The sequence below is a fragment of the Penicillium daleae genome, assembly GCF_028827525.1.
Source record: "Penicillium daleae strain IBT 16125 chromosome Unknown utg000006l_segment0_segment0, whole genome shotgun sequence".
NCBI lineage: Eukaryota > Fungi > Ascomycota > Eurotiomycetes > Eurotiales > Aspergillaceae > Penicillium > Penicillium daleae.
The window spans coordinates 3,029,848-3,056,350 of record NW_026623154.1 but is presented as its reverse complement, the minus strand read 5'-3'; the positions used below and the strand labels follow the sequence as shown (position 1 = coordinate 3,056,350).

Sequence of the window (26,503 nt, the reverse complement as noted above, 5' to 3'; positions counted from 1 at the left end):
GTCTGTATTGAGGCACCACTCGACTGCTCATGTTGTCTGTTATTTGATGGGTTACCATAGGCACTTAGACTGGGCATACAGTTGGACGTGGTCATACTATGTAATCTTTCGGACTACGCTCAACTTCTAGCTTAGACCAAATAAGGGCGGCAATCCATTGGCTGGGAGACTTCAAATCATAGTACATTTGTTAATTCTTTTTGAAGTGGCTTTCTCATAGCCACTGAGCGCAACTAGCGCCTGTATGAAACTTGCTAATCACAGCAAAACTGTTGGCGAGGCGCCGCAGCGACCCCACACCTATGCCACATATACACATGTCTGCCCTGCCCAGCTCAGCCGCATCCTCCTTCTCAGGCGAGGTCTCCCGAGATTGTTCTTTCTCATTTGAAATATTCATTCAAGGAATTCTCATTTCTATGTCTCTGTCCTGTATACGATGCACTCGCTATGGCCTTGGCGCTAGCAACAGCTTCACGCCTGAAGCCCGAGGTCCGCCTAGGCCAAGCCATCTCTGAGTTTGTTGCAGACCTATCTGGTGAGCAGAAAGCAAGATTCAACGCGAAGAGATCGCAAGCTCTCGCATCGCCGCCGAGTATTCAGGATGTGAGAAGGCTCACTGCGGAGATTGACCGTATCAACGGTGGCCGGTGCTTGGGACCAAGACTTATCAAACTCCTCGAGACGGTACAAAGATTTACTGCAATAGGTGATATTATGGTGGGGGGATCACAAAATATCATCGCATGTGGTGTTTGGTCGTTGGTGCGCTTATCACTCTTAGTAAGTCATATAATTACTGAGATTTACCAGAGGGGCCTAGTAGCTCCAAATAATTCCAAGCTCGAATGCCATTTCCCCTAACATATACTGACCGCGACGGTATAGCTACTTACAGGGTCTTCTTCTCACCTCGAGAGACTTTCAGTGCTTTTCATGAATGTTGGTCGGTCGGCACCCAGACTTGAGAAGATCGGTGTCTTGTACTCGCGTTCTCGAGACTTACAGTCGTCCATCTATGAATACTTCATCGTGGTTGTCCATCTGTGCCACGACATCTTGAGATTCACGAAAAGATCAACACTGAAAAAATTTGGTGCTGCCTTATCTGATTCACACCTAGCAAAGTACACCTCGGAGATTGATTCTTGGAGCCAGACAATTCAGGAAGAAGTTCACTATTTGATGGCAAGGCGGACCGAAGAGGAAGCTGAAGCTACTTCTCGATTTAGAAATGCTTCGAACCTGTTTTTCAGGTCTGCTTCTGCCCAGCAGAAATTGCAACAACGAGAACGAATACTTGATTTTTGTTGCCAATTTGACTATATGGCACCTTGGAAGCGGGCTAGAAAAGCCGGTAACACAAACCTCTTCCGAAATTGTCCTCACTACAGATCATGGAAAGATCATCCCAACCCAAATACCTTGATCTATACTGGCAAAATTGGATCTGGAAAGTCAGTTATGCTTGCAAACATGGTTGATGACTTGCATCTCTATGCCGCAAGTAAAACCGTGGCTGTGGCCTTTTTCTTCGCACGCCATGACGTACCGGAGACCTTGAAAGCACGAACTGTCATTGGATCTCTCGTACAACAGCTTCTTGAGAGAGTTACGGATTTTACGCACGTTTTTGAAGTATTTGAATCGACATCCAGAAAGAAGCCCTTTGAACGAATGCTCTGCTTGCTGGAGTCAATTCTACGGCCCAATTCCAAAGCCTTTATTGTGATTGATGGCTTGGATGAACTGAGCAACAGCGAAAGAGCAGAGACTTTGGTCTACCTCTTGACCATACGAGATTCAATGAATGTTTCTTTTTGCTTATCCTATCGTCAAGAGCCCAATGCATCGTTGAAGCTCAGAGCTGGTCTAGAACCATTCAATGCGCAGGTTTTTCCCATACCTCAGAATGACTTGGAGATTGAGAGCTTCATTACGGAGGAGCTGGGTAAGCGTGTTGAGATGCAGAAGCTTATAATCAGAGATCCACTTTTACCACTGGAAATCCAAAAGACTCTTGTGAAAGGCTCACAGGGAATGTTTCTATGGGTAGCGTTGCAAATCGAGTCTCTATGTACAATGGAGACAGATGAGGAGATACGCCAAGCTCTAGATGATCTCCCCAAAGATCTATCAGAGACATTTTCGCGCTTACTCCAGAGATCAAACAAATCGGGGTCTCCATACCAGAAGCGGATATTGGAGCTGGTGACCGTGGCTCAACGTCCATTGACTGCCGAGGAGCTGCGTGAAGCCTTGAGTGTGACACCGGGTGAAACAAGTTGGAATCCATCTCGGCTGCTGAACAACATCTACCACGCATTGGAATACTGTGGCGGTCTTGTCATACTTGATGAAGAGGAGTTGACCCTTCACCTTGTTCATCATAGTTTCAAGAAATACCTGATCATAAAGACTAAGGGTCAGGCTGATGGAGTGATCGACATTGTGAATGCTCATAAACGCATGTCAGATATCATCATCACCTACATGCATTCCATGGGGATAACTAGAAAAGCGGTGACAAAAGAGCTGTTCCCTGAGCTGGACGCCGAGAATGCCATTGCTGGTATCATTCGCTCAACTCAATCCTCTTTACGTGGCAGTAACAAATTGGCATTGAAGCTTCTTCGATCGAAAACCCCGCTTGAGTTCAACATGGGGAAAACGCTTGCGCAAGCGTGGAACCTCCGACATACCCAAGAAGATCATACTTTATTTGGTGATTATGCACATACATATTGGCACTTCCATATCTCTTGGTCTTTGCCTCTTGCATCTGAAATCGAATCCCTCTTCCAAGACCTATGCGACAAAAACATGCTTTCCATCACCAAAGATCCTCACCATCTCCAGAATCTGTTTCTGTTAGCTGTCTCGACCCGATCTGTAGGATTCGTGAAATACCTCATCAAGGCATCAAATGTCAACGTCAACTGCACAGACCCAGGACAAAGGACCGCTCTGCACATCGCTGTCCTGCACAGATTCAGTGATATAATTACCGTGCTTCTGAGTTCGGAGAATGTCGATGTAGTGGCTACAGATCGAATTGGTGAAACTCCCTTGGAACTCGCGGCAAGACTAGGGCCAAGTTCAATTGTGCTGCCATTCGTGACTGCCGGTAAATTTGATTATCGTCCACACGTTTTGGACCCCATCGTCAAGATGGCTGCAAACGAGGGGAACGAATCAATTTTGACCAAGCTACTCGAATTTGACACGGGGTATACTTCACATGGGCATCTCAATTGGGTTGCAATCCAAGAGGCAACAATCTCGGGTCATGTGAGGATCGTCAAACATCTCCTTCAAAATGATGGAACTCCAACATATAAGACTATTATGGGAGTGACAAATCCCTTACATGTAGCCATACAACATGGAAAGTACCGCATCACCAAGCTTTTGTTACAATCAGGAAAAGTTGACCCCTCCACGATCGATGACCATGGATGGAGTACAATATGCCTCGCCTTTTTTTACAGCAACACATTCATCATCGAGCTGCTACTTAACATGGAGGAACGATGCCCTGGTGACCACGCCATGGCTCTACAGAAAATTCATAATGGTGCCACACCTCTCCATTTAGCAGTTGCTCTTGGTAGCGTCGGAGTTGTGGAAACGGTTCTTGCTTCTTGCACCTTCATCCCCTGCCTTCCAGATTCGTGCGGAAATACACCTCTGCATTTGGCCTCTGCGGGTGATTTGAACTACATGGTGGAGAGTCTCATACAAGAGGACCCCAACTTGAGACATAACTATGCAGAACTGCCCAAGTCTTACGCTGCTAAGTCTCATCACTTTGAAGTTGCGCGGCTACTGATTAACGATCCCGATGTTGACCTTTATTTGAATCAGAAGAACAATGCAGGAGACACAGCATTGCACTTGGCTGCTCGCTTCGGCAGGCACAAAATCGTCAAACTATTGACTAACATCAGTAGCGTGGACCCTAATCTGAGGAATCATGATGGGGAGACTCCTTTGCATTTAGCAGCTAGAAATGGACAGTGTCGTGTGGTGGAATTGTTGATGGAGGTCTCTGGAATTGCGCGGAGTCCTACAAATTCCCAGGGAAAGACACCGTTGCAATTGGCCATTAAGTCTATGCAACCCAGTGTTGTAAAGCAACTGCGCTCATATTCTACCCGTCAGAATGTGTTGACCCTTGCAGGCCGCGAGAACGAAGAAGAAGAAGAAGAAGAAGAAGAAGAAGAAGAAGAAGAAGAAGAAGAAGAAGAAGAAGAAGAAACAAGCGAATAGAATAACGGACTGCACGTCTGTCTAACGAGGAGAAGTCTGGTAATATTGTTGACATGAAGGTGACAGAGGAAAAAGACAGATCTAGAAGGTTCTCATTAAGAGAGGGCCGATAAGGAAGAAGACAAAATGACCAGGCAAAGCGCGGTGATGGTAAAGCATTGCGCAGTAGTCACAGATGACATGACGGACATGACCACCCATCTCATCATCGTCTGAAAATGGACTCATGGAGGCACACTCAGAGTCAGATATTAACCAGTTTTCTGTGATTGCATTATTAGGACACCTTTTGATTCCTAGTCAGTGTATCTAGTTCATATTTTATTCACAGATGATTACTACGCGATTCGTCAACGTCCATTTCAGCTATACGCATAATCGATATCCTTTCATATCCCCCACAACACTCCTTGGTGTATGATGGTCACGTCTTGCGAGCGACTATCCTGCGATAGATCGTCCAAGGACACTTCATAAGCCGACCCTGCTCGCTGCACAATGCGTGTGAGTAGAAACTCGCTATCCATCTCATTGAAGGTATTGTCTTTGCTCAAGATGGGTCCACTCCTAGGGTGCGGAGAGTATCCAACTTCAAAGAGGCTTGGGAAAGCAGCTTTACAAAAGGCCGCAGCATTGGCGCGCATGTGAATATTCAGGCGAGTGTTTATGCAGTTGTAAAACGGAGAGGGCGGCGGATTTGATTCGAGAGAGAGTTTAGAGGGAGGCTCGTTCCGATTCCTTCCTTGATATCTCTAGGCAAACATCTGGATCCATAAAGATTGACCATGACCAATGAGCCCTAGTCCCTACCTATGCGCTCATATAGGTAATATTTCGCTCAATTTCTTTAACGGAATCTCGTTTGAAGTAATATATTGCACATATATGCCGATATTCTATGTAAATAGTACAGACATCACCAGGCGAACCAGCACCCAAATGAATCAATATACAAGCGAGCGTGAAGAAGCGAAAAAGAACCCCCATCCCCCCTTGTAGTTTCCCTAAAACGGCTCCCCATCCATCTCCGCCTGAATCATATTCTTCAAATAACTCAGTTCATCCATGATCTCCTGCATGGTACTATTACCCCGGAGCGAGGCTTCACTAGCCCGCGACAGAACACGTCGATAGACTTCTTCATCGACCTCACTGCGCCCCGCGTCCGAGCGCCGCTGGATCTCGGGGAAGAGGATGGGCGAGCCGTCTGGATTGCGAGAGAGCGAGAGGGATTCCATGGACTCGAGGGCGCTGAAAAGGGCAGCGTGGCGTTTGGGGTTGCTTTCTACCTCGTCCATTTGGTCGATGCCCAGGCCTGTTGGGAGGCCCGGGGAGGACAGGGAGATGGTGAGTTGGGGGAGGGAGATGTTCAGGGCGTTCATGTTCCATGGGGGGATGTCTCCGGAGGCAGAGTTGGGGGAGGACGGCTTGGAGTGCACCGTCAGGTGTGGGGTGTTTGGGTCGGTGTTTGTTGCGGCGTCGTTGGTCTGGGAGAGCTCTGGTGTGTGCCAGTCGTCTACGGCTGGGGAGTCGGTGGTATCTTGGTTGAATGTGGATGTGGAGATCATTGATTCGGACGAGATATCCTCGGCTTCGGTTTCGGTCTCGGTGTCTGTACTCCATTCTGAGAAGCGGCTGCGTTCAGGGACAAAGCGAGAGTGGATAGACTCGTTGGCGGTCGTGGTCAGACTTGAAAAGTGGCTGTGGAGGACTTGGGCGTTCATGGCCTTGTCGGTTTCATCCATGGCGTGTACTGCCTCATCCATGACTGAGGACGGTGTGTTGGGTAGCGTGGGGAGTCGCTTCTCATGGATATTGCGCCCCTTTGGAGTTGTAAGATCATCCTTGAGAGCCTGTGTTTCATCAACTGTTCCCAAAGTGGGGCCTGCTGCGGCGCCTCTTGAAACACTAGGCTTGCGGAGATGAGGGCGTATCTCCACGGTAAGTAGATTCGGCGGCTGTCCAGCCTCGGTGTTGTTTGTCTTCATTGCACGGCGAGTTTGAATGGTGGGTGCAGCACACAACTCAGGGCGATTTGCAGATGAAGAAGCCGGCCCAGCAATGATGCCATTTCCTGGCGCATTGCGGCGATCCTGCAATCTTCCATCCACTGTGTTGGATCTTAATGGTACATCGGTCCATTTCGGGCTCTTTGCTTCCTGGAGAGGTTGGAAAGCAGGGAGGCCCCAATTTCTCGGAGGCGAGATGGAGCGAGCGTCCTTGGAATGATGGTATTTTCGCGTGGCACTATTCGGCTGAGACGCACTGCGATGTACCATACCGGGGGAAGTGCTGGTAGCACTGGATGGGTTGACTTTTTGCGGGCGAGGCACAGACGTCTGTAGGCGTGCCAGATTGGGCTTTGGTGGCTTCCGGGGGTTCATGAACTTGTCCTCCGGGTTCATTGTTCGGTAGTCGGACTTTTGTGAACTGTTGCTACCTGAACGAGCATGGGAGCTGTCGGGGAGGATGATCGGCACATTGAGCACATTGACTGGCTGCCCTGGTAGAAACGGGCATTTAGTCGTAACAGGCTCGACTTGATTGAAGTATTCGACGTCATTGTCCAGCAGGTACTGTAGTGTTTATGTTAGTCTTGTACTTCCCCAGGAACCACCATGGTGACTTACGTAGTACCAGTAGGTGGCACCCATCTTCAACCCTCCGGTACGCCATTGAGACTTGTCACCGGGAGGCCCATCGCCTATTATATCTGTAAAAGTATGACAACCACGCCATTGACCGGGTCCCACGCGCCTATCCCTTTCCATGGGATAAGGCTTGGAGAAATTATCCCATGATCCGAGCAGCTTGACCGATCGGATCTCGGGGTTAGTCTTCCTGGGATTCATTAGTTTTCATAATTAAGCCGCGGGAAAGTCGCAGATCTGCACTCACAGTAAGAAAGTCATGAGGGTGGTCGAGGTCATCGCAATGCAAAAAATCGCTGGAAAGGAAAAGCCAGGTTCAACAAACCGGCAGATGCAAGGGATTGTAGGGAAATATGCAAATCAAAAGGGACAAAAAAGGAAAACTGATCAACAGTCAAAAGAGAGGATAGGATGCAAGCGCAATGCTGGGGAACGAGAGACCGAACGAAAGTATAGAGAGAACACCGCCAATATAATACAGAAGAAACGAATGTAAATGCACAACAAGAAACGAAGGAAAAGTCGAGTCGAGCTCGTAGTACAAGGAAACAGCAAAACAATAAAGATAGAACACAGAAAACAGAGAACAGAAGGGTCGGGCAGAACAATCAAATATAAGACGAAAGCACCAAGGACAATGACAACGAGACAGCCGCCAAGAGACCAGTCTAGACAGCTCAACAGTCAACAACAACAACAACAACAAAAAAGTACTGTTTCTATAATTACAGCCGACGCACAGCGCTGGCGCTGACGCTGCAGTACACGCCGTACCTGTTTCAGAAGGAGACCCCCAAGCAAGCCCCAATTGAAAGCCAATGACAGGTCTAAGAAGCAATGGCCGAGACTGCGTTTCAAGTGGTCAATGGCACGACCTTTGGACAGACGGTAAGAATCACCATGCCATAGCCCAAGTGGAGCTCAACTCGACACGTGTGTGACAGTGGCCGACAATAGAACCAGCCTGGCCCAGGGGGGGAAAGAGGAGGTTGGCGAGTCACGATAGTAATCTCGAGTGAGCTTGTCAGACGCGGATGCTTCAGGAACCGCGGGCTAATTTCCAGGAACACTGCAGAGCGACCAGAGCCAATGACGGAGGCGGGGGGCGAAGGCGAAGCGCCGGCACTGGTTACCTGCGTCAGGGCCCGGGCGCTTGGAGTTGTTGGTGGTTTGGGGGCGGATGCGCAGTTGACAGCTACTGCGACCGCTGGAATTCGGTGGATTCGGTGTGTTTGGTGTGGTTGATGAGAGGAGGAGGAGGAGATGTGGGAAGGAGATGACGATGAGTTCGTTTAAGTTGGTAGTCGTGAGGGGGAGGCAGAGCGGAGGCAGAGGTTTTTTTCTGTTGCGTAGCGAAGGCGATCGGCACTGCGGGGAATGAATTGACGATGGATTCCAATGCCGATCGATGAGGTGAACGGGTGATGTCAGGGTTAAGGTGGGAGCGGGGCGTAAGGGTTGAATCAAATGAGCAGGTTACAGGCACTGGAGGAGGAGATGCTCGATCAGGCGAAAAGTAGGCAACCGGGTACTTCTGCTAATTAGCAGGAGGTCAGCACCGAATGGAGAGATATCGCGAAGTCCAAGAGAAGAGCAGAAATCTAAAAAGAAAAGAAAAAGGAGATTATCATCTTCGGTGGCTTGCCAACTCTCCGGTGGAACCGTGGTTCGACTCCTCAGCTGCAAGGTACGATTATTATGATGATGAATTATTGATGGATCCGATCATTAATTCCTCGAGGTATCTCCATACTGTGGTTGTCTACGAGGCTAGTAGGGCGATCCTATTTTAACAATTCTATACTGTACTTCCTCTCCCATCATCATCAACCTTCCCTCCTCCCTCCAACCATGACCTCTATCTAGTATATTCGCCTTTCATCCCTGCTCACTTCCAGTTCCTCGACCCTGCAAAACCTGCGACACGCTATGAAACACCTCATATTTCCCAGCCTGCAAGTCATCTGCACTTGCGTCCCCTCCGAGTCTGCAATTGGAGATCTCCGACCAGGATATCACATCACAAACGGTCTCGGCGAATGAACGCCCTGCTTGGCCCCCTGACGCAAGAAAGGGACGGAGATCGGCCAGTGTAGCGCGGTGATTGGTTAGGGTGGGTTAGTTGGGAGATTTAGCTTGCCCAGGATTGGGACTCCACTTGGGCGGTTAATAGTTAATACAGTACAGTAGTTATGTATCGAGGATCATGATGATGCTTCATGATACGTCGATTGTGGTAGTAGCTGAACATTTTTTCATCAATACCTACGGAGGAAATATTGTACAATAGTTGGACTTCAGAGTCCGGATGCAGAGACTGAAGAAATAGGCCATCTAGATGTCGATGGACCAGCCACTTTGCTACCCGGATATATAGTATACGGAGACTTTAAGATCAAATAACTTTGACAGATCTCATTCAAATTACCTCCCGAATGCTCATAGATCTCATAGACATCATCAATGCCACCATCCAACGCCATTCCATGCCTCAACCATAGAATTAATCAGTCACCCACCCCGAGCAAGCTCAGAACAACCAAGCGCATCAACGCAAGAAAGCAACAAAAGAAAAGGTTTCAAATATACAAAGACATTCAAGAAAAGAATCAATCAACCAAATCAACCATTCAACCCTTAGGTTAAACCGACCTCCGATCATACTTCTTATTAACCGCCCCCAAAACACACTTCAGAATCCCTTCTGCATCCAACACATCCCCACTCCGCCCCCTCCACGGCACCGTATCAACAATATCCCTCACCTTCTCATCCTGACACCACTTGTCCAAATCATCATCCAACTCCTGCAGATACCGCCGCACCCGCTCATCCTCGCCAATCTGGAAAAACTGAATCCCCACCTGCCACGGCAACGCGCCACACCCCGCACTATCCAGCGTCCGCGCAACCCGCACGATAACGCTCTCCGCGTCGTCGGTGAATTCGCCGTCCGTGATGGCGATGATATTCACTGGCTTCACGTAGAGGGACGGGTCGGAGAGGTATCCGTCTGGCGTGCGGGCGGCTTGCATGGCTTGGACGCGGAGGAGGTAGGGCTGGAGGATTTGGAGGAGACGGTGGCCGACGGGGGTGGATCCACGGGGACGCACGCTGTGGAAGATTTCGCGGACGTCGGCGGCAGTGGTGATGTTGTTATAGGCGCCGGTGGTGGAGGCTGTGGAGGTGCGGCGGTGATTGAGGAAGTAGATGTCGATGCCGTCAGCGTCGTGCTGGGTGCAGATTGGGGCGATGGCGGAAATGGCCTTCTCGGCTTCGGCCCAGCGGGGGCCGCTCATGCTGGAGCTGTCATCGACGAGGAAGATTGTGTCAAAGTCTTTGAGGAATGAGTAGCGGGAGTCTGAATCGGATTCGGTGGATAGTCGTGAAGATGGTATGGATGCTTTCGGGTGGGATTGGGATTCCTCGTAGGAGGGGGGATCCCATGCCGCAGTCTTCTTCTTTCTAAAGGTTGCTCCCCGGCAGAAGTTGATGAGGGAGGAACCGGTGCGATGGCGGGGTTGGGAGTGATTGGATCCCATTATCGGGGTTGATGTGGGTAGGGAGCTGGGGAAGTCGGGGGAGATGGCTAGGGGGGATTCGCGATGGTGATTCTCTAGCCTGCTAGATGGGAAAGATGACCACATGGGGGGTGGAATTGGTCGTTCAAACGTAGGCATTGTATAGATGGATTGTGAATGATGCAAAGGATATGCAATGGCCTGTGTCAATGGATCAGGGTTGCTTGCGAAGTAGAGTTCGCTGGTTCCAAAGATAGCCTGATGGTTTTTCTTGGCTGATCGGAAATGCCCTTAAACCCAGGCAATGCGTCCATCTTATAACCCAGATGCTGCATGGTTTGACTTGGATCTCAGGGCCCATGGTGAATTCGTAGGACAAACATCTGAAACAAGGCGGACTTCAAGGCGGCAAAGAGATCCATGGAATGAAAGCCTCAGTCAAAGAGGGGCGGGCATATGAATGAGCTTAGCGAGGCCAATCATGCACTAGCGGGCGGAGTCATTCTGTGTTTGACAGTCAGAATGACAATGAACTGACAAGGCAGATCGGCGCTGTGCGAGAGACTGGGACCGTAAGGCTGGCGGCTCTGGCAGAGAAGGGGCTGTGGGGAGGGTGCCTCAGGCCGATAGGGAGCATGCGGCTCCCCTCGTGGAACAAACTATATACAAAGAGGAAGCCCTGGAGCACAGTTTGATCTAATGCAAACAGAAAACCCTGTTCGAACTAGACAATGAATGTGACATTCTCCCAGTCTAGCCTGTTTGGTCTCGCCGCAGTGTCTACTCGTGATGCCCCTCCATTCATGGTCGGTGGTTGGGAGCTTAGCCGCAGGGCTGAGCGTGCATAGCCTCACCTCCACTACTAGAACCACACCGTAGAACGCGGGACAGAATGAGGAGGGGAACCAATCGAATTCATTCCAGAAACCCAACTGTTATACCGGCACAGTAATGAATTCAAATATCCTATCGGAATATCCCAACTCCTCCCCCACGTACGAAATGTGTCATGATTCATGATCGTGATAGTGAGTCTGAGCCCCCACTCAAAACGGGGAGACCGCGAACTTCCAACCCCTGCGCCCGATCGCACTGACTGCATAGATTATGCAAGTGACTCAATACATACAATATATAGAACAAAGAAAAGGCAGAACACCCGGGTTCCTCTAGAATATGGTCTCTGCCGACGGAGGAATCTGGCTATAGTGGAGATCAGGCAACACCGAGGGGCGTTGATTCTCTTCAGGCGAGGCATACTCTTCTGCTTCAGCTCGCGTCTCGGTACCTCGAAGGATACCCGGGTCAACAGCCACAATATCCATGATAGCCAAAGCCTGGTCAAATCCATAGCTGTGGCCCACCATCTTCAGGCATTGTATGACCCATCGCCGTAGCGCATGGTTCGGATTCTCGACAATGCCCGCCAAAAACAATGGCCAGAGGAGCATCAGCCCTCCCATGTAACTTTCTGGAGGTGGAAAGTTGGGCGAGGCATGCTTCAAGTGTGCACCCAGGTGGTATGGCACGCTGCGGCAGATATCAACCGCGAGGCGCCGAGTATTCGCCCAGATCGTCTTGCAATGCTGTCGGAACTCATCCGAGAGTAATCGGATGGAAGACGACTCAGAGAGCTTTCGGATATGAGATAGAATGATCTCGCTGACGAGAATGCGGGCACACCGATATTGATTCCACGTGTTGCAGACCCAGAGATTGGGGTATTCGTAATATTTGTCGTCATATAGAGCCAGCCCACGGCAACGCTCTTGGAACATAAAGTCATAAGGGGACTTGGTGTGAGTTTCGTACGTAAAGTCCGGCGGCAGTGCGGCTAGCCAGGCGATCAGGTCGGCTTCGATGCTGGAAGCGACCGATATGATCTCTCGGTGGTCGGTGAGGATTTTCTCTTGAATGTCCACGCGAAGGTTGGATAGTCGGCCGATGATCATGATCAAGCGATTGCCGTGTGCTTCACCTGGGCGGAGGAACATGGCATACTCTGTACAGTCCAGTAAAGATTGCGGTACCCGGGCATCTCGTTGGATACAGCTGATGATCTGTAAGGTGTTAGAGGAAAGGTCTGGCACCGGCGTCAAACACGAGTAAGAGAAGAGATAACACACAATCTGATAGCGGAGATGCAAGAACAGACGAAGACCGATCTCCGTTTTTAATTGCTCGGGGCCCCGCAAATCCAGGAGTGCTGTAGCTCCAGTGATATGGTTCGTCCATTGGTCAATATCCCGAGGGGCCCGCGATGTGACAACCTAAATAGACACGCGTCAGATCCTGCAAGCCTGTTTCTAATCCTTCGCAATGAAGAGGACCACAGCTCGGGAAGGGTAAGCTTACTTCATAAACGGCAAGCAGTACGACAGCCCCCAATGCTTGATTCGTCTTGGCCTCTTCCACGTCAGCCAAGGCCGTGTTTAGTAGATTTAATGCTGAGACATATTCCTTCTGCGCCAGGTCCTTTAGTGAGGTCATCTTCCGGACTCGGCAGAGCATTGCCGACGACACGGCAATTATACTAGATTGCATAGCTTTCTGGCTAGGTTTGGCCCCGGGCTCAGCCAAGAATCGGGTGACAAAGTCCCCCATCCATAAGCTGCCGGGAATGGCATTGCCTCGCAGGAAATAGCAGATGGCCTCTTGTTTAGATGCTTCAGGCGTGGGTTGAACCTCAAGCGGTATGGACCAGGGATTCGGCATAGCAAAGTCCAACTGTGGATCCATGTCGAAGATGAAGTTGTACATCGGGTCCACCAGGGGTAGGGACCGCTCAGACGGCAGACTCTCGGTGCCACTCCCATCTGGGGATGCAATGCGAGGCGATCGCGTTGGCGACCGCTTCTGTCTAGACCGGGCTGACGACACAGAACTAGCAGAACTAGCAGAGGAGGAGCCCGCCTCCGCCTTAGCTTTGCGCACGACTGATTTGCTCTCGTCGCGAAACATTAAAGATAGCTGATCCCGATATCCGGGGCATTCCCGCTTAGCCCGGATACATTGCGAACAAGCTGGTCGAGCTTGATCGCATCGGATCTTTCTGGTTCGACACTGGCCGCAACCTTTGCTGGGCTTGCCACAGTAGACCATGATATGAGCGATGGCTTTTGATGGGCTTGTGGACTTTGCTCTGTTCGGGTTCTCCTTCGACCTTGTACAAAAGGGTAGCCTAATCGATGGCCAAGAGGGGCGTCACCACGTCGGGAGTTACCGAGTGCACCGCCTCTCGCGGAATGTGCCCGATCGGGTAATAAGTGAGACGCTAATCCCAATTGGGCATGCATTGCGATCGGCGTCACCAAAAGGCTTGTCAACCATACGCCGGTTTAAGGAGACACGGTAGGGCCGAATGGTGATTTGATGGCCCTTGTATGGGTTGGATGGGGTCTGTGGCTGGAATTTTGGCTGGTTTCTGTCAAGCTTTTCCCGTCAGCTCAACCAAGCCCCATTCTGGTTGGCTGCTCCCATCCTCAATAGAGTAGAATCTACGACGAACCACAGGCTAACTAACTAGTTAATCTATATGGACTTTGTCAGCACAGCCTCACAAATATTCTTCGTCCAAAAGGGTATGCAAGATGGCATAGGAATACTATATAGAGATTTAAGATCCTCGAAGACTTTGATATTCTCATCATCAATCGCATCCTTCCTTCTCTAACGACCCAACAAGTCTGCTTAATTCCATCTTCGACACACTTGATACCTTCCCTTATTCTCAAAAAAAGCCAGACAACATCCCCTACAATGGCCATCACATACCGTCACGGCATCTCAATTCTTCAATTGATCATCTACTTTCCTTCTCTCTTCCTTTCCATCTTCCTCGTCATCCGCCATGGCCTTCGCACAAACAGCGGTTTCCTCTTCCTCTCCACCTTTGCCCTGGCCCGCATTGTAGGCGCATGCTGCGATCTCGCAACAATCAGCAATTCCTCTGTGGGCCTCTATATCGCAGCTGCAATTTGTAGCTCAATCGGTCTCTCACCCTTGATGCTCGCCTGCACTGGCCTCCTATCCCGAGCGTGAGTGTCCACCCAAGCCCTAACCCGACCAAGCCACAACCTTAATACTGACAATCTCCCAAAACAGTGATCTTTCCGTCGAAAATGTCACCGGCCGTACGGCGCTTCCTCGTCTTGCATTTCCTTTGTTCCGTATCCTCACCACCGTCGCCATGGTTCTGAGCATCGTGGGTCTCACGTCCAACATGTCCGCCGAAGGCCTCCAACACCCCGACATCAAGGTCAAGATTGGCATGATCCTGTACGGCGTCAGCTGGGTGGTTATGATGGCCATGTTGGCTGTTGTGGCTCTACACAAGAGCTCCGTTGAGCGTGGCGAGAAGCGCACCATGTTGGCTGTTGCTTTGACGAGTCCGTTCATTCTCGTGCGTCTGCTGTACGCGTTCTTCGTGTGGTTCCTGCACAATTCCAAGTTCAGCATACTTGATGGCAATGTCACGGTTCAGCTGGTTATGGCTGTGCTTGAGGAGTTTGCTGTCGTTATTATCTGTCTTGGCATTGGCATGACTCTGCGTGTCCGAAGCCGAGTGTCTCGAGAAGACGATGGAGAAGCTTTGGAGCCTCGTCGTTCTTCGTACAAGCCCTAGATTTTGATATTTCATGGAAGGCATTTGTATCGGTTTGGTGTGTGGTGGGAGAGAAAACTTGGGAGTGCATTACTTATTCCTTTTCTTATATCTTCAAGGTACGAATAATAGATTAGAAGCGGATTTTTGTCTAGTTAGCATTTAGAAAGCGTGATTACAGGCGTCAATATTACAATTTTTACAAAAGTTGTTTGCAACCCTCTTTTGAAGCCTCTTTATAAAGATCCAAACGCTATTCAAAAGGAAATCTGCAAAAATTTTTGAACGATGTTCAAAAGATGTCTGTGACACTTGATGAAGGTGATGTTTTGAATCAGCTAGAGCCTCGTAGGATCTAATACTTGCTCTATTAAAACACGATTTAGAAAAGTCTAATATGTCTCCAAAAGACTATCTTGCTTTGATGTTCATAGTAATCCATCTGGGCCAGCAAATCTGTAGGCCTGCTCTCGGGGTTCCGAGTTTCCACGGACAGCGCGATTTATGTCACCCACCCTTTTTCTCATTCATATACTTAGCTATAGACTGAAAGTTATTCCTGGAATTTTATCTGGAATTTATCTGGAATGGTCATTCTTTCTAGCCTTAGAGTGGCACATGGAACTCCCGATACTGCCTAGTCCTGCTGAGCTGGTCCCCATTTCGGAGACGGCGATGTCATCAACAGATCAGTGTCCAGAGCCCGTATTAATACCCTAACATAATCGCATCCCACTTTCAATCTTGTCAAAACTCGAAAGAATACTGCGAGATCCTCACGCTTCAAAATGTGCAGTTACTTGCTTCTCCCCCTCTACAAGAGAATCGATACCTTCCTAGAAAGACACACCGATTTTAACTCCTTACAACCCTTCCGTCTCTCTATCGCCAAATTCTACTTGAAACACAATCGGAATCTCACCAAGAGCCTCGATGTTGGGCAGGTCCTGGAGGGAATCTTCGAGTTTGAACTATCACTTCGATATTTTACTCAAAGGGAAGAGTGCTTGAAACGAGACTACCAGTCTATAAAGGCCAGTGAAAGTTGTGAGAAAGACCAAGAACAGCTCACAATATGTCTCGATCAATTGAATGCATGTGCAAAGTGCTATTGGCGCGACCAACGACAACTTGACGCATTGGAATCCCTACTTCCATCCGGTCCATTACGCAGGGCATACGAAACCTGGAGGTCCAACCCAAAATGGTATCTCCATCCTCATTTCGTCGCAGATTGCGCGGACAAGGGTGGGTGTTGTAGTCGCCAATGTGGATGTTGCCAGAGATGTGAGTCGGGTCCTGGAAGACGTCGCGGCATGGGCCATTGTACGATAGATTGCATCTGCTGCTCTGAAGCCCGGGGGTTCGAGCTGAAAGATTCGGATCGAAAGAAGATCATCAACTCCAGTTTTAGGGTTCTCGAGGATATGGTCTCTGGGATGATTGAGGGTGGTTCTAATAGAACCTACTATTCTCGTTTTATGCGTGCTTACTTCTTCGGTGTTGAATCGAAGATGGAGAAGTCCCCGAGATGGACTTGGTCTAATCTTGGACAGAACTAGACGTGGGCTATAGATGAGACCTGTCGAGATGATTCGTAAGAATCGTATACATTAGCTGCCTGATCATGCCTAGTTTGATGCCCCAATATTAGTTATTACTATTGATCTACTCACAATGCGCCAGTCGGTCAAAGTTCTACACGTAACGAAGGGTAAAATGGACAGTCTCCTGTACTCTACAGTATAAAAGCGGGAGCAAACTCTCAGTACTGGCGACTTTGATTAGTGTGGTATGGAGACCACAAACACTGCTCGAATCCATACTCATACACTAAAAATAGAGAAAAAAAAAAAGGAAAAAAAAACACCCCAGAAAGAAATGGGGGGAAAAGAGAGGAGAGAAGAAAGAGAAACAGAAGAAGAAATAACGAAATCACTTGGGAGAGAGTCCAGCCTCCAGCGCAAGAGAAAGAAAAAGAACGCCAGCACCATGAAAACGGGGTATCATAACGAGCTGGAAGGTCTGGCCCCCACAGACAATGGACCACCACACCGCACGCGGTTGGACCCACCACCCCCAACTTCATCCTCCGCAAGGGGCACACCACGACAAGAACACCGGCTGACTACCACTCCTTCACAATCTGATCTGTTGGCACCGTCATGTTACGAAGGGTCCCATCCTCTTGGTAGATGGTGTGAGCCCGCAGAGACGCTAAAATGCGGCGCCCTGAGGACTCGGCACGCATCACCGCGAGTAGGGACTCTTGCTCGGCGCAAAGATCCTCCCGACTCAGCACGTCGGCGCGGAGGGACATCAGACGAACGAAGTCCTATCAAATCAAAAGGCATAATCAGTTAGATTCGACTCATTTCACATCAATTAGACGAGACCAAGGTGAGATCAACTTACTGCGTACAACTTCTTTCGCTGCTCCGGGTCGTTTTCATGGACCAACCGCTTTCCCAGTCGGTTGACGCAAAGGGTGAGTTCGGCCCACGACTGGGGAGTTGAATCCCCTTGCCCATCTTGCGGCAGGGCAATTGTCATGGGGCTCACCACGGCGTTTACCAGAGGCCGGTTGGCGGTTGGGGCAGGCACCGCAGGACTTGGGACCGTCTCGCCCAGCACAAAGATTGGCGATTGTGCGGGCGTCGAGGTCGAGGGCTGGACCAACTCCTGGGGACGTGGGAGGGTCTCTGCCAGCACATTGACTGCAGACAGTGCCAGCGTCGGCATCGCAGGCTGGACTGACTGCTGGGCCATTGGTGTGACAAGCACGGGGGCCGAAGGCTTAGGCAAGGCCTTGGCCGGCCGTGCTTTTGTCAGTTTGGCCGGCTTGGAGGTCAATGGCTGGGCCAGCTTGGGGATTGAGGACCACGACTTTAGTCCTTTGCTGGCGGTCTGGAGCCCTGCCTCACCAGACTCGTGTCGGCGTTCCCGGGACCACAAATTCTGCATGCTCCTTGCCCAGTGTAACCGTCGTGGCTGAGCTTTGCCGGCTTGGATGACTGGCTGCTCGGACGGCAGGAACTTGGAGAACTGGCTACCCACTGGGGGCGCCTGATTATAGTCCCTTAACACGATGGGCTTGGGTGGTCCGGTTTGCGGGGGAACAAGCTTCCGACGAGTCTGGCGAGGGCCTGCTTGGCGGGCCTTGTGTGTCGAGGGCAGCGACGAGATCTGATCACCGTAGTTCGCGGCCGCGAGGAAACTTTCTGCGGGTCCGTAGTTCTCCCGTGGCGTGTTGTCAATCGTCATGATGGAGAAGGAGGCCGCAAGGCATGGCTGCACATCGGGCATAGTGCGGCTGCCGTTGCTGGACCGACGATTGCGGACGGGTACGGCACCCCGTGTCTCGGTGGGGTTTGTTGAAAACCCCGAACCAGAAGCATCGGTATCGTGGTCTGGCGGGTTGACGAAGACCTGGCCCCGAGGGCGAGGAATCCGAGACACGTTCGGCGAGCGCGGAACGACTGTTGGCAGATCAGATGGCATCGTGCCATCGGGTGGGTGAGCTATAAGAGACATGTTAGATCATGTTCACTGATATCTCCTATCTTATTTGGGAATACTTACTGTCAGTTTGAGGCTGACCCTCCAAACGGGCTCTTCCCGTGAGCATTTCAAAACGAGTGCCTGAATGCACTTCGTAACGAGGCCGAGCCTCGGCGGTTGGCTGAGACGAGCCAGGGGACTGAGACAACGCAGCTTCTGATTCAGATGTTAACTAACGCTCAGGTGATATCAATATGGAAATACAGGCTGTCACTACTCACCTTTTCCTTCGGTCTGCTCCGAAGTGAGCCCCTGGTCTCGTCGGCGGGTGAACATCTTGTGGATGTTCACTGGGGGGCGGAACGGGGGAGGGTGATGGCAGGAGGGCCAGAGCACAGAGACAGCGCAACTTCTGTTCCGTGATATCAGCCACTACGCCCTGGAGTCGTCGAGATTGAGTAGCTACTGCGAGACGTACCTTTCTCTTCGGTTTGCTCCGAAGTTGTGCTCTGTCCCGACGACGGGACGAAACGGGACGCCTGGGAGTTGGAGTTGATGGCAGGCGAGGCGTCTCGTCGGGAGAAAATGAGGGAGAGCGCGAGGGACACAGGAAGACCGACAGTAAGAAAGAAGGCGAGGGGAAGGGAGGCGACGAGAGAAGAAAGCGAGGGGAAAAGCGAGAGAAGAAGGCAAGGAAGCGTAAACAGCCAAAGCCGGTGTTGTCGGGGAAGGTTTATAACCCCTCTGCTTAGTCGTCGTGTCGTCGTGGGCGATTGACGACCTAGTGGGCAGGAGATGGCTGCTCCGGGGTACTGCTTTCCCCATCGGGCGTCACGACAATGATAATCGTCGAGGTTGTTGAGCTTGAGCCCTCGGGGAAGCGCGTCACCTACGTAAATGGATATGGCGATCCCATCCTCGCAGTTGGCGGGCGTGCAGAACGGACCTCGAGGCTTTGCACAACAGGGACCTAAGCCACTGTACCCTGGAGACGTTGCTGTGCAGGATCAATCCCTTCTATTACGGGCAGGCCAGCAACCTCATGTTCCCAATTGTCAGGGCCCAAACTTGCGTCCATCGAACCCTCGCCGTGCTCCACCTGCTCTTCCTCTTCCTCATCTGCGAAGGTCGTCACTCCAGATAGGGACGAGCTGTCCCGTGGACTTTCTGGGGCTGCATTCGGGTACACCCGATTGATTCCCTCCTTAGACTTCTGGCCCTTGTGCTAGAAGATGTGTGAGTACATAGAGTATCGGACTACGTAGATTCACCAGCGACGGGGCTAACATACCCAGGTTGATATGCGGTGCCGCACTTCGCTGGCGGCGGTCTGAATGCCTGATACAATCTTCTTCTGTTCAATAGGAGATATATCAGCATCAGTTCTCACACATTGTACGCTTAGGGGTGAATGCCCATGCCGTGACATTCAACGTGAGGTGTTCTCATGGATCGACGGCAACATGCATCAAAAGCACACAAAATCAAGCCAAACGTACCTTGCTCACGGCAAGCGGGTGCGAGATACTGGCCTTATGGCCTTTGACAACGCTCCACAACTTCCTAAGGCCCTTCATGGTGCCTGAGTTCAAGGGTCAGTGACGTCTCATGAAAACCGGATTCCTATCCGATGCCGGCATTTGGCAAGGCTCTGAGATCGTCGAGGGGGTTTACCAAGATGGATATGGATGAATGGGAACTTGGCAAGAATCCTTTCGAGTGTGGGTTGGTTGGTTTAGGGAGGAAAGAAGAAGAGAGATGAGCGGGCTGAGCGGCGAAGCTATTCAGACGCGACCTGGACGCGCTAGCCAGCAACACCACACGACCGTGACTTCATATCGACAAGGCAGTCGCGATGGGCTCGCAAGCTTCTCCCAGCACATCTCGAAGCTTCCAGATTGGTATTATCTATCCGATGATACAGTCCTATACATGGCTGGCAGTCTCTACCATTGCCCGTCCAATGTTGAAAGTGCATATCAAATTCCCCGAATGGAGGGTGTTGGATGGCACATGGGCAAGACAATTCTCTACAGAACCTCAAAACAATCATTACTTCTCGTGTTTTCGCATTGGATATGGGATATGATGTTGATATTAACGTGTCCGGAGGATAAACTAGCGCGGGAGCGGGAACGGGACGGGAACGGGAGCATCAACGCCACAGATATTGAAGATACGGAAGATACACGTAATTGCAAATTACGAATGGAACAAAGTTTTGATTTCATGGATCACCCCTCGCTAATTCAGCGATTGCCTAGCCCGAGCGGGTCCATCATGCCCGTTTTGGCGAGGACTGCACGTCTACGTGACGCTCTCGCTTTCTCTTCCCCGTAGCCTGCCCATTGGAATCTTCACTATCCTGCCCGAGTCCGCCAGAACCCTCATCCTGCCATTCGCTGATCTCCCATTCGATACTGGTCGATTGGTCGTGGCTAACACCCATTCCACGTCGTTGACGCATTAAACGGCCTAGCCGGCTCCCTTCCACCATCTCCTCGAACCACGGTATGCCACCGACAGTGCCTTGGTGGAAAGTTCGAGAGATATCATATTCCTGAATAGACGGAACCACAATTGCATATGGTCGAATATCAGATCCTTGTGCCGAAGCTGAGGATTTCACCAGTCCGGACACGGACTTTTCTTCGCCAGATTCCTCCGGAAGCAGACCGAGATCTTCCAGGACACGTTGGTGCTCACGAGACAAACTCCCAATTGAGACGGACATGAAATTGGCTTCCTCTTTTGGCTCCTCCGTCCAGAAGGTCAAGGGTGTCCCGCAGAACCCGCAAAAGATACGACGCGTCTGTGGCGCATGACGGGGCGTGAATACGCGACGAATCGAAGTGTGAGTCTCGTCTGGGAAGAATGATAGCGTGTGAGACTGATACCACTCTAGAGGGACCCGCAGCCAGGATGCGAGGAATTGACCTATAATATTCCGTTAGCGCGGCTCATCAGAACTAAGGTTTCAACTATATACTCACGACTGTCTCGACCAGTATCGAAATAGATCTGAGCGTGATCCGCCACATCATCAGGAATCTGGATGGTGTATTCATTACGGCCACATGAGCAGGATCCATTTAAAGGCTCGTGGGTCATGGTGGCACGATCGTACGACACAAAGTGAGAGCTGCTGGACTGGGCTAGATCGCCGCTGATTTCAGGGTCTAGAACTGGGATTGAACGAAAGTGTCTTGATCAATTCCAAGTAGAATCGGCGGAAATGAACCTGAGAGGCTGAAAGTGTCTCATCACGCTGTGCAGAGCATGATACAAGGAAGAGAAAATGAAAAAGGCGAGGTGCAGACGTGCAGGGGGTGGAGCACTTTCTATGACGTTTGAACGCCGCCAAGGCCCACGTTCCCGACTCGGTTTCTCCGCATTGGCCTTATCGGTCCTATCGGTTTCCTTCCTCTCCAACCGTCTTCCCCGATCATTCTTTTCGACCTCCGCACCGTCGCTTGCAACCACTTCTACTCCTACGCCTGAGATTTGAGCCGTGACTACAAGACGCTATCGACGCGATCGACGTTTTTGCTTCTGCGAAAACCCTTGCCACACCTATTCCTTCTCACATCCTCCCTACGTCCGAAAGCCGCCATCCCCCACCAGCGCACGATGAACGCCGACGGCGACGATGACCGGTCCTCCTTGACCCCAACCGGCACATCCAAGTCTGCGTCTGGACAGGAAAAGGAGAAGCCTCGTCTGACCGACCAAGAGAAGAAGAGCAACCACATTGCCTCGGAGCAAAAGCGCCGCGCAGCGATTCGCGAGGGCTTCGACCGGCTCACAGAATTGGTGCCTGGGCTGGAGGGGCAAGGCCGGAGTGAAAGCATCGTCCTGCAAAAGACGGTCGACTTTATTCACCTGAAGCTTCAAGAGCGGCAAAGCCTGATCGCAGAGATTGAGAACAAGGGCGGCCGGGTGGATGATTCTTTCCGACCATCATAAAATTGCTACATCGTCGCTCGATCGACTATCCTGCATGGTTCATGGTCTTTGCATTCCTCCCCTGTACCTGCGCCGACCCCAATCTGATGGGCTTACGGTACCCCATGGGGGCCTCCATGGAGATGTACCGAGGTCCGGACGCGGCTCCTTCCCACACGAAAATGAAATCATGCATCATGCATCTACGACGAGTCTCTTTTCATTCCTCTGCTTTCTCAAGGCCATTCAATCCCGGCTGTTTGAGACTGATCGACAGTCGGGTTTTCGTCTTGACGGTTTTTTCCGTCTGACAATTTGTTCTGTCCGGGGTATTTCTTTTCTGCCTGTCTATTATTGCACTCGATGTGCCTTCTCCCAATGCCCCCGCGGTGCCAAATCCCCACATTTTTGAGAGAATTCCTGGGGAAATCCAATGGTTTGGAAGACTCCTTGGAGGATCGCCATCTGTCACATGCTTGCATTCTATCTTCTTTGTACATCTTTATTCCCGGGGGCCAGAATGTATGTTATAGTATCTACGGAGCTCTTGGGGCGTTGGACCCGGGTTTTTGTTTTCAATGGAACATATCACATTCAAGTTCTCCTGTTTCTCCTGATTCTCCTGATCCTATGGCTCTTTGCCTTTTGCCACGTTCAGGGGAAGTGCGGTCTGTTCGCTCGAGTACCAGTCTTTGGTCGTATCACGTGCAAAGAACAACCACCACCACCACCAAGCGCTTACTCCCATGCAGAATCATGTAGGAACCCATCCTATGTAAATATATCCTATTTAAGACCAATTCAAATCATTAGCAACTGGATTGATGAGGTGGTTCACCTTCCTTGTTATTGACTGTCAATGACTAGGTTCTAGTCGACTAACCATATGCCGGGCCACAACTATTTTTTTTCCGCGCATGTGAAAGTGTCCGGACTCGAATCTGCCAAGTCGGCAGGGCAGAAGGCCCTTTTTTTGATTTTCTAGGCTTAGTATGGATTTTGGCCACAATATGGTTAATATTCAATTCAAGTCTCATTAAAGGGCAAGGACTTTTGTGGTAGGAACGAGAATCAGTGCTGCTCAGTCAATTACATGTGAAGCTACATATATGCGGGGTGACTGAGCCACAGAACCAGAGGTTCCAGCCCGTTTCCAAACTAAACAATTTACGACAACAGGTAGCTCTTCTACGAGATCTATTAATTTGATATACAATTAACAATAAACTGGCGAATTCGGATAGCTGGACCATGGCAATGTGAGGTTCCCGGAAGGTAGAGGGCCATGGACCTGGTCCAAGCATGACGTTGTCTGTCCTAGGCTCTTAGAGTTCCCTATTCAGCCCCGGCAAGAAAGGTCATACATTAGGCGAGACATTATTTTCTCTATGTTCCAGGCCAATTGCCTACATGTCTCTCAAAAGGAATTGACTCACGTCGCAAAGGCATTGTCAACCAATGATAAGACCAGCGGGCACCGCATTGGTATAAACCCGTGCGGGCAGCAATCAGCCCCAAAACCAGCAGCTCCGACTCATCCCCAACTTCCACAACCTCCAACCTCCCCAAACCACCCAGTCCCTCTAAACAACCAGAAAAAAACTCAACAGCAAAAGAAACAAAATGTCAGACTCAAAAGAAACCCTCCTCGGCAACGAAGACCCAATCGACCCCCCACCAGCCTACGACCCTCCCAAACCCGCACGAGGAACCCCCTCCCCCGCCCACCACCACTCGCCCTCCCAGTCCTCAACGCTCTCCGCAATAAACGCGTAATCCTCGCCTCTCAATCGCCCCGCCGCCGCCAAATAATCTCCTACCTCGGCCTCCCAAACATTGAAATCATCCCCTCCAACGCAGACGAGAACCTACCCAAGACCCTCACACCCTTCGAATACGTCCTCGGCACAGCAACCAAAAAGGCCCAAGCCGTCTACCAACAGGAAATCGACAACGAACTCGCCGGCGAACCAGCCCTCATCCTCGCCGCTGACACAGTCGTCGTCGACGTCGCGTCGGGGAGTATCCTGGAAAAGCCGCGCTCAGAGGCCCACCACGTCTCGATGCTGCGGTCGCTGCGTGACGCGCGCGATCACAAGGTGTACACTGCTCTCGTGGCGATGGCGCCGTTGGCGAGTGCGCGACAGCCGGGGTATGCGATAGAGTCGGTGGTTGAAGAGACGAATGTGCGATTCGATGGGGATGTGACGGATGAGTTGATCTTGGCGTATGTGCGGACGCGTGAGGGCGCGGATAAGGCTGGGGGTTATGGGTTGCAGGGGTTGGGGTCGATTTTGGTGGAGAAGATTGAGGGGACGGCGGATAATGTTATTGGGATGCCGCTTAAGGCGACGTTGAAGTTGATTGAGACTGTTATGGCTAAGGCGGATGATGAGGATCGGTTACCGGATGATCCAGTGTTGATGGAGGCGGAGGAGGATGAGGATGAGGGATTGGAATGATTGATGACTTGTTAATGTGGAATTAAAATATGGTATATAGACAAGGTATGCATTATTACGCTCTGGTTTATGAGCATTGATATCCTTTCTATATCAGAACGAGGTTTGACTTCGAAATTTGTGTCATTGTAGATGGATCGTTTATAGAGAGCTGGCTTTTACCCTTCAAGTTCAGTCCACTGGTACACGGGTTTATATTTTCTTACTCCGAAGACTGTGGTCAAGAGGATGATTTAGCACCGAGCAAATGTCGGGAGACAAATGAAAATAAGAAAGAAGCTTTCGACATATACAAAGGCGGAACGCCTAGACCTGGAACAAAAGAAAACAACCAAAAAGACCCTTTTCAAACGACCCCTCCGCTCTATGCGTTCCAGATGCGGCGCAAAGCCTCGGTGACACCCACGTCGTTCGTCTCAAACTCGTACAGGCCGACCGCGGTGGTCAGAGTGAAGGCGCGCAGGAGCCAGTTGCACAGGGAGTTGAACTTGGGCACACGCTGGGGGCGGAAGTAATCGACGATGGCGGCCCTGATTATAGATGTTAGAATATGCGGATATAGTCTGGGAAACACGAAAGTCCTTACTGGAAACCAATGTGGGAGTGAGCGACCAGGAGGGAGCAGAGGATAGCATCCATGATGGGGTTGAGGGAGCCAGCGGCGAAGGGAGCAATGCTGAGGGGGATCAGGCCGACGCAGACAGCTCTGTAGATCAAACTGTTAGCAATGGTGTCGCTTGCATGGTCAGGGAATTCGTATCGAACCTCTCGAAAGTCCAGTGGTAGCTACCCTCCATAGGGTGAGGGCTGGGAACGGGAATGGGGTCGTTCACTGTTCAAGTCTGTTAGAAAAGGGTTCAATGGCCGGCCATTCCCTCGCAATTTCCTCCTAGCATCTCGAATATTTCCACCCCCAAGGAGTCTCGTAGGTTATATTTGAAGCCGATGCCAGGCTAGGAAAGGGCTCGGCCAATGATGCGGGTAAAGATTTCGGGTATTCAAAACGTACTGGTTCCTTCGATCGACTCTGTATAACCAACAGTCATTAGCACACATATCCCATAGATCACACACGGATTCCCTCTCAGCTAGAAACCATAGCTTCCAACCAAGACAGAGGCTCTACTCACGCGGCAACGGGGGCAGGATCTGCTTCCGGGCGGAGGCGTGGAAAGCGACCATCTGCGAGACGCCGACATTCTGGCGCAGGAGGGGCGACCGGGTGGTCGCAAGAGTCTGTCGGAGCAGCGACGGGCGCGCAAAGGAAGCCATTGTAACGGGTTGAATGGAGGGAAGGACGAAGAGGTTCAACTCGCACAAGGATGAGGTTGAAGAGCCTCGGGAGTCCGACTCGGTATGTCATCCTATTGCGGGTCAGGTGATTGGTCGACGGCTTTCCGCCCAGCCGAAATTGGCCGATGCGGGCACCTTAAATGTTTAGCCCGGCTATACACATTGCATCACGAAGAGAGATCACGGCGACGATACCTCGGGGAATCATTTACTTGGTGGTTGTCTTGTTTACAGTGATGGTCTGGTTGGTTTGAT

At 50.8% G+C, this 26,503-nt stretch overlaps 11 protein-coding genes across 11 annotated transcripts; 4 read left to right on the top strand and 7 right to left on the bottom strand.

Moving 5' to 3' along the window:
• Positions 1–1,464: 1,464 nt before the first annotated feature.
• Positions 1,465–4,272, top strand: N7458_006796 (ankyrin repeat domain-containing protein; the record flags this gene model as incomplete). Its single annotated transcript, XM_056910178.1, has 1 exon — positions 1,465–4,272. The coding sequence occupies one exon, from the start codon at positions 1,465–1,467 to the stop codon at positions 4,270–4,272; it is 2,808 nt and encodes a 935-aa protein (XP_056765882.1).
• A 1,004-nt stretch (positions 4,273–5,276) lies between these two features.
• On the bottom strand, positions 5,277–7,202 carry N7458_006795 (uncharacterized protein; the record flags this gene model as incomplete). The annotated part of the gene is made up of 3 exons (XM_056910177.1): positions 5,277–6,848; positions 6,903–7,113; positions 7,171–7,202. 3 exons carry the CDS (start codon positions 7,200–7,202, stop codon positions 5,277–5,279), a joined length of 1,815 nt encoding a protein of 604 aa, XP_056765881.1.
• A 2,363-nt stretch (positions 7,203–9,565) lies between these two features.
• Positions 9,566–10,603, bottom strand: N7458_006794 (uncharacterized protein; the record flags this gene model as incomplete). Its single annotated transcript, XM_056910176.1, has 1 exon — positions 9,566–10,603. The coding sequence occupies one exon, from the start codon at positions 10,601–10,603 to the stop codon at positions 9,566–9,568; it is 1,038 nt and encodes a 345-aa protein (XP_056765880.1).
• A 1,010-nt stretch (positions 10,604–11,613) lies between these two features.
• N7458_006793 (Zn(II)2Cys6 transcription factor) lies at positions 11,614–13,546 on the bottom strand (the record flags this gene model as incomplete). The annotated part of the gene is made up of 3 exons (XM_056910175.1): positions 11,614–12,504; positions 12,571–12,714; positions 12,800–13,546. The coding sequence occupies 3 exons, from the start codon at positions 13,544–13,546 to the stop codon at positions 11,614–11,616; spliced, it is 1,782 nt and encodes a 593-aa protein (XP_056765879.1).
• Positions 13,547–14,203: 657 nt separating this feature from the next.
• On the top strand, positions 14,204–15,068 carry N7458_006792 (uncharacterized protein; the record flags this gene model as incomplete). The annotated part of the gene is made up of 2 exons (XM_056910174.1): positions 14,204–14,481; positions 14,549–15,068. The coding sequence occupies 2 exons, from the start codon at positions 14,204–14,206 to the stop codon at positions 15,066–15,068; spliced, it is 798 nt and encodes a 265-aa protein (XP_056765878.1).
• A 2,107-nt stretch (positions 15,069–17,175) lies between these two features.
• On the bottom strand, positions 17,176–18,884 carry N7458_006791 (uncharacterized protein; the record flags this gene model as incomplete). The annotated part of the gene is made up of 3 exons (XM_056910173.1): positions 17,176–17,382; positions 17,463–18,568; positions 18,830–18,884. The coding sequence occupies 3 exons, from the start codon at positions 18,882–18,884 to the stop codon at positions 17,176–17,178; spliced, it is 1,368 nt and encodes a 455-aa protein (XP_056765877.1).
• A 634-nt stretch (positions 18,885–19,518) lies between these two features.
• On the bottom strand, positions 19,519–20,125 carry N7458_006790 (uncharacterized protein; the record flags this gene model as incomplete). Its single annotated transcript, XM_056910172.1, has 3 exons — positions 19,519–19,773; positions 19,840–19,902; positions 20,048–20,125. The coding sequence occupies 3 exons, from the start codon at positions 20,123–20,125 to the stop codon at positions 19,519–19,521; spliced, it is 396 nt and encodes a 131-aa protein (XP_056765876.1).
• A 701-nt stretch (positions 20,126–20,826) lies between these two features.
• Positions 20,827–21,659, bottom strand: N7458_006789 (uncharacterized protein; the record flags this gene model as incomplete). Its single annotated transcript, XM_056910171.1, has 2 exons — positions 20,827–21,485; positions 21,542–21,659. 2 exons carry the CDS (start codon positions 21,657–21,659, stop codon positions 20,827–20,829), a joined length of 777 nt encoding a protein of 258 aa, XP_056765875.1.
• Positions 21,660–22,178: 519 nt separating this feature from the next.
• Positions 22,179–22,514, top strand: N7458_006788 (transcriptional regulator family: Helix-loop-helix; the record flags this gene model as incomplete). The annotated part of the gene is made up of 1 exon (XM_056910170.1): positions 22,179–22,514. One exon carries the CDS (start codon positions 22,179–22,181, stop codon positions 22,512–22,514), a length of 336 nt encoding a protein of 111 aa, XP_056765874.1.
• Positions 22,515–23,881: 1,367 nt separating this feature from the next.
• On the top strand, positions 23,882–24,955 carry N7458_006787 (nucleotide diphosphatase; the record flags this gene model as incomplete). The annotated part of the gene is made up of 1 exon (XM_056910169.1): positions 23,882–24,955. The coding sequence occupies one exon, from the start codon at positions 23,882–23,884 to the stop codon at positions 24,953–24,955; it is 1,074 nt and encodes a 357-aa protein (XP_056765873.1).
• Positions 24,956–25,312: 357 nt separating this feature from the next.
• On the bottom strand, positions 25,313–26,268 carry N7458_006786 (CybS family protein). The gene is made up of 5 exons (XM_056910168.1): positions 26,086–26,268; positions 25,965–25,982; positions 25,721–25,787; positions 25,542–25,661; positions 25,313–25,485 (listed from the first exon to the last, which is right to left on the bottom strand). Exons 1-5 carry the CDS (start codon positions 26,225–26,227, stop codon positions 25,320–25,322), a joined length of 513 nt encoding a protein of 170 aa, XP_056765872.1. The 5' UTR covers positions 26,228–26,268; the 3' UTR covers positions 25,313–25,319.
• Between the last annotated feature and the right edge of the window lie 235 nt (positions 26,269–26,503).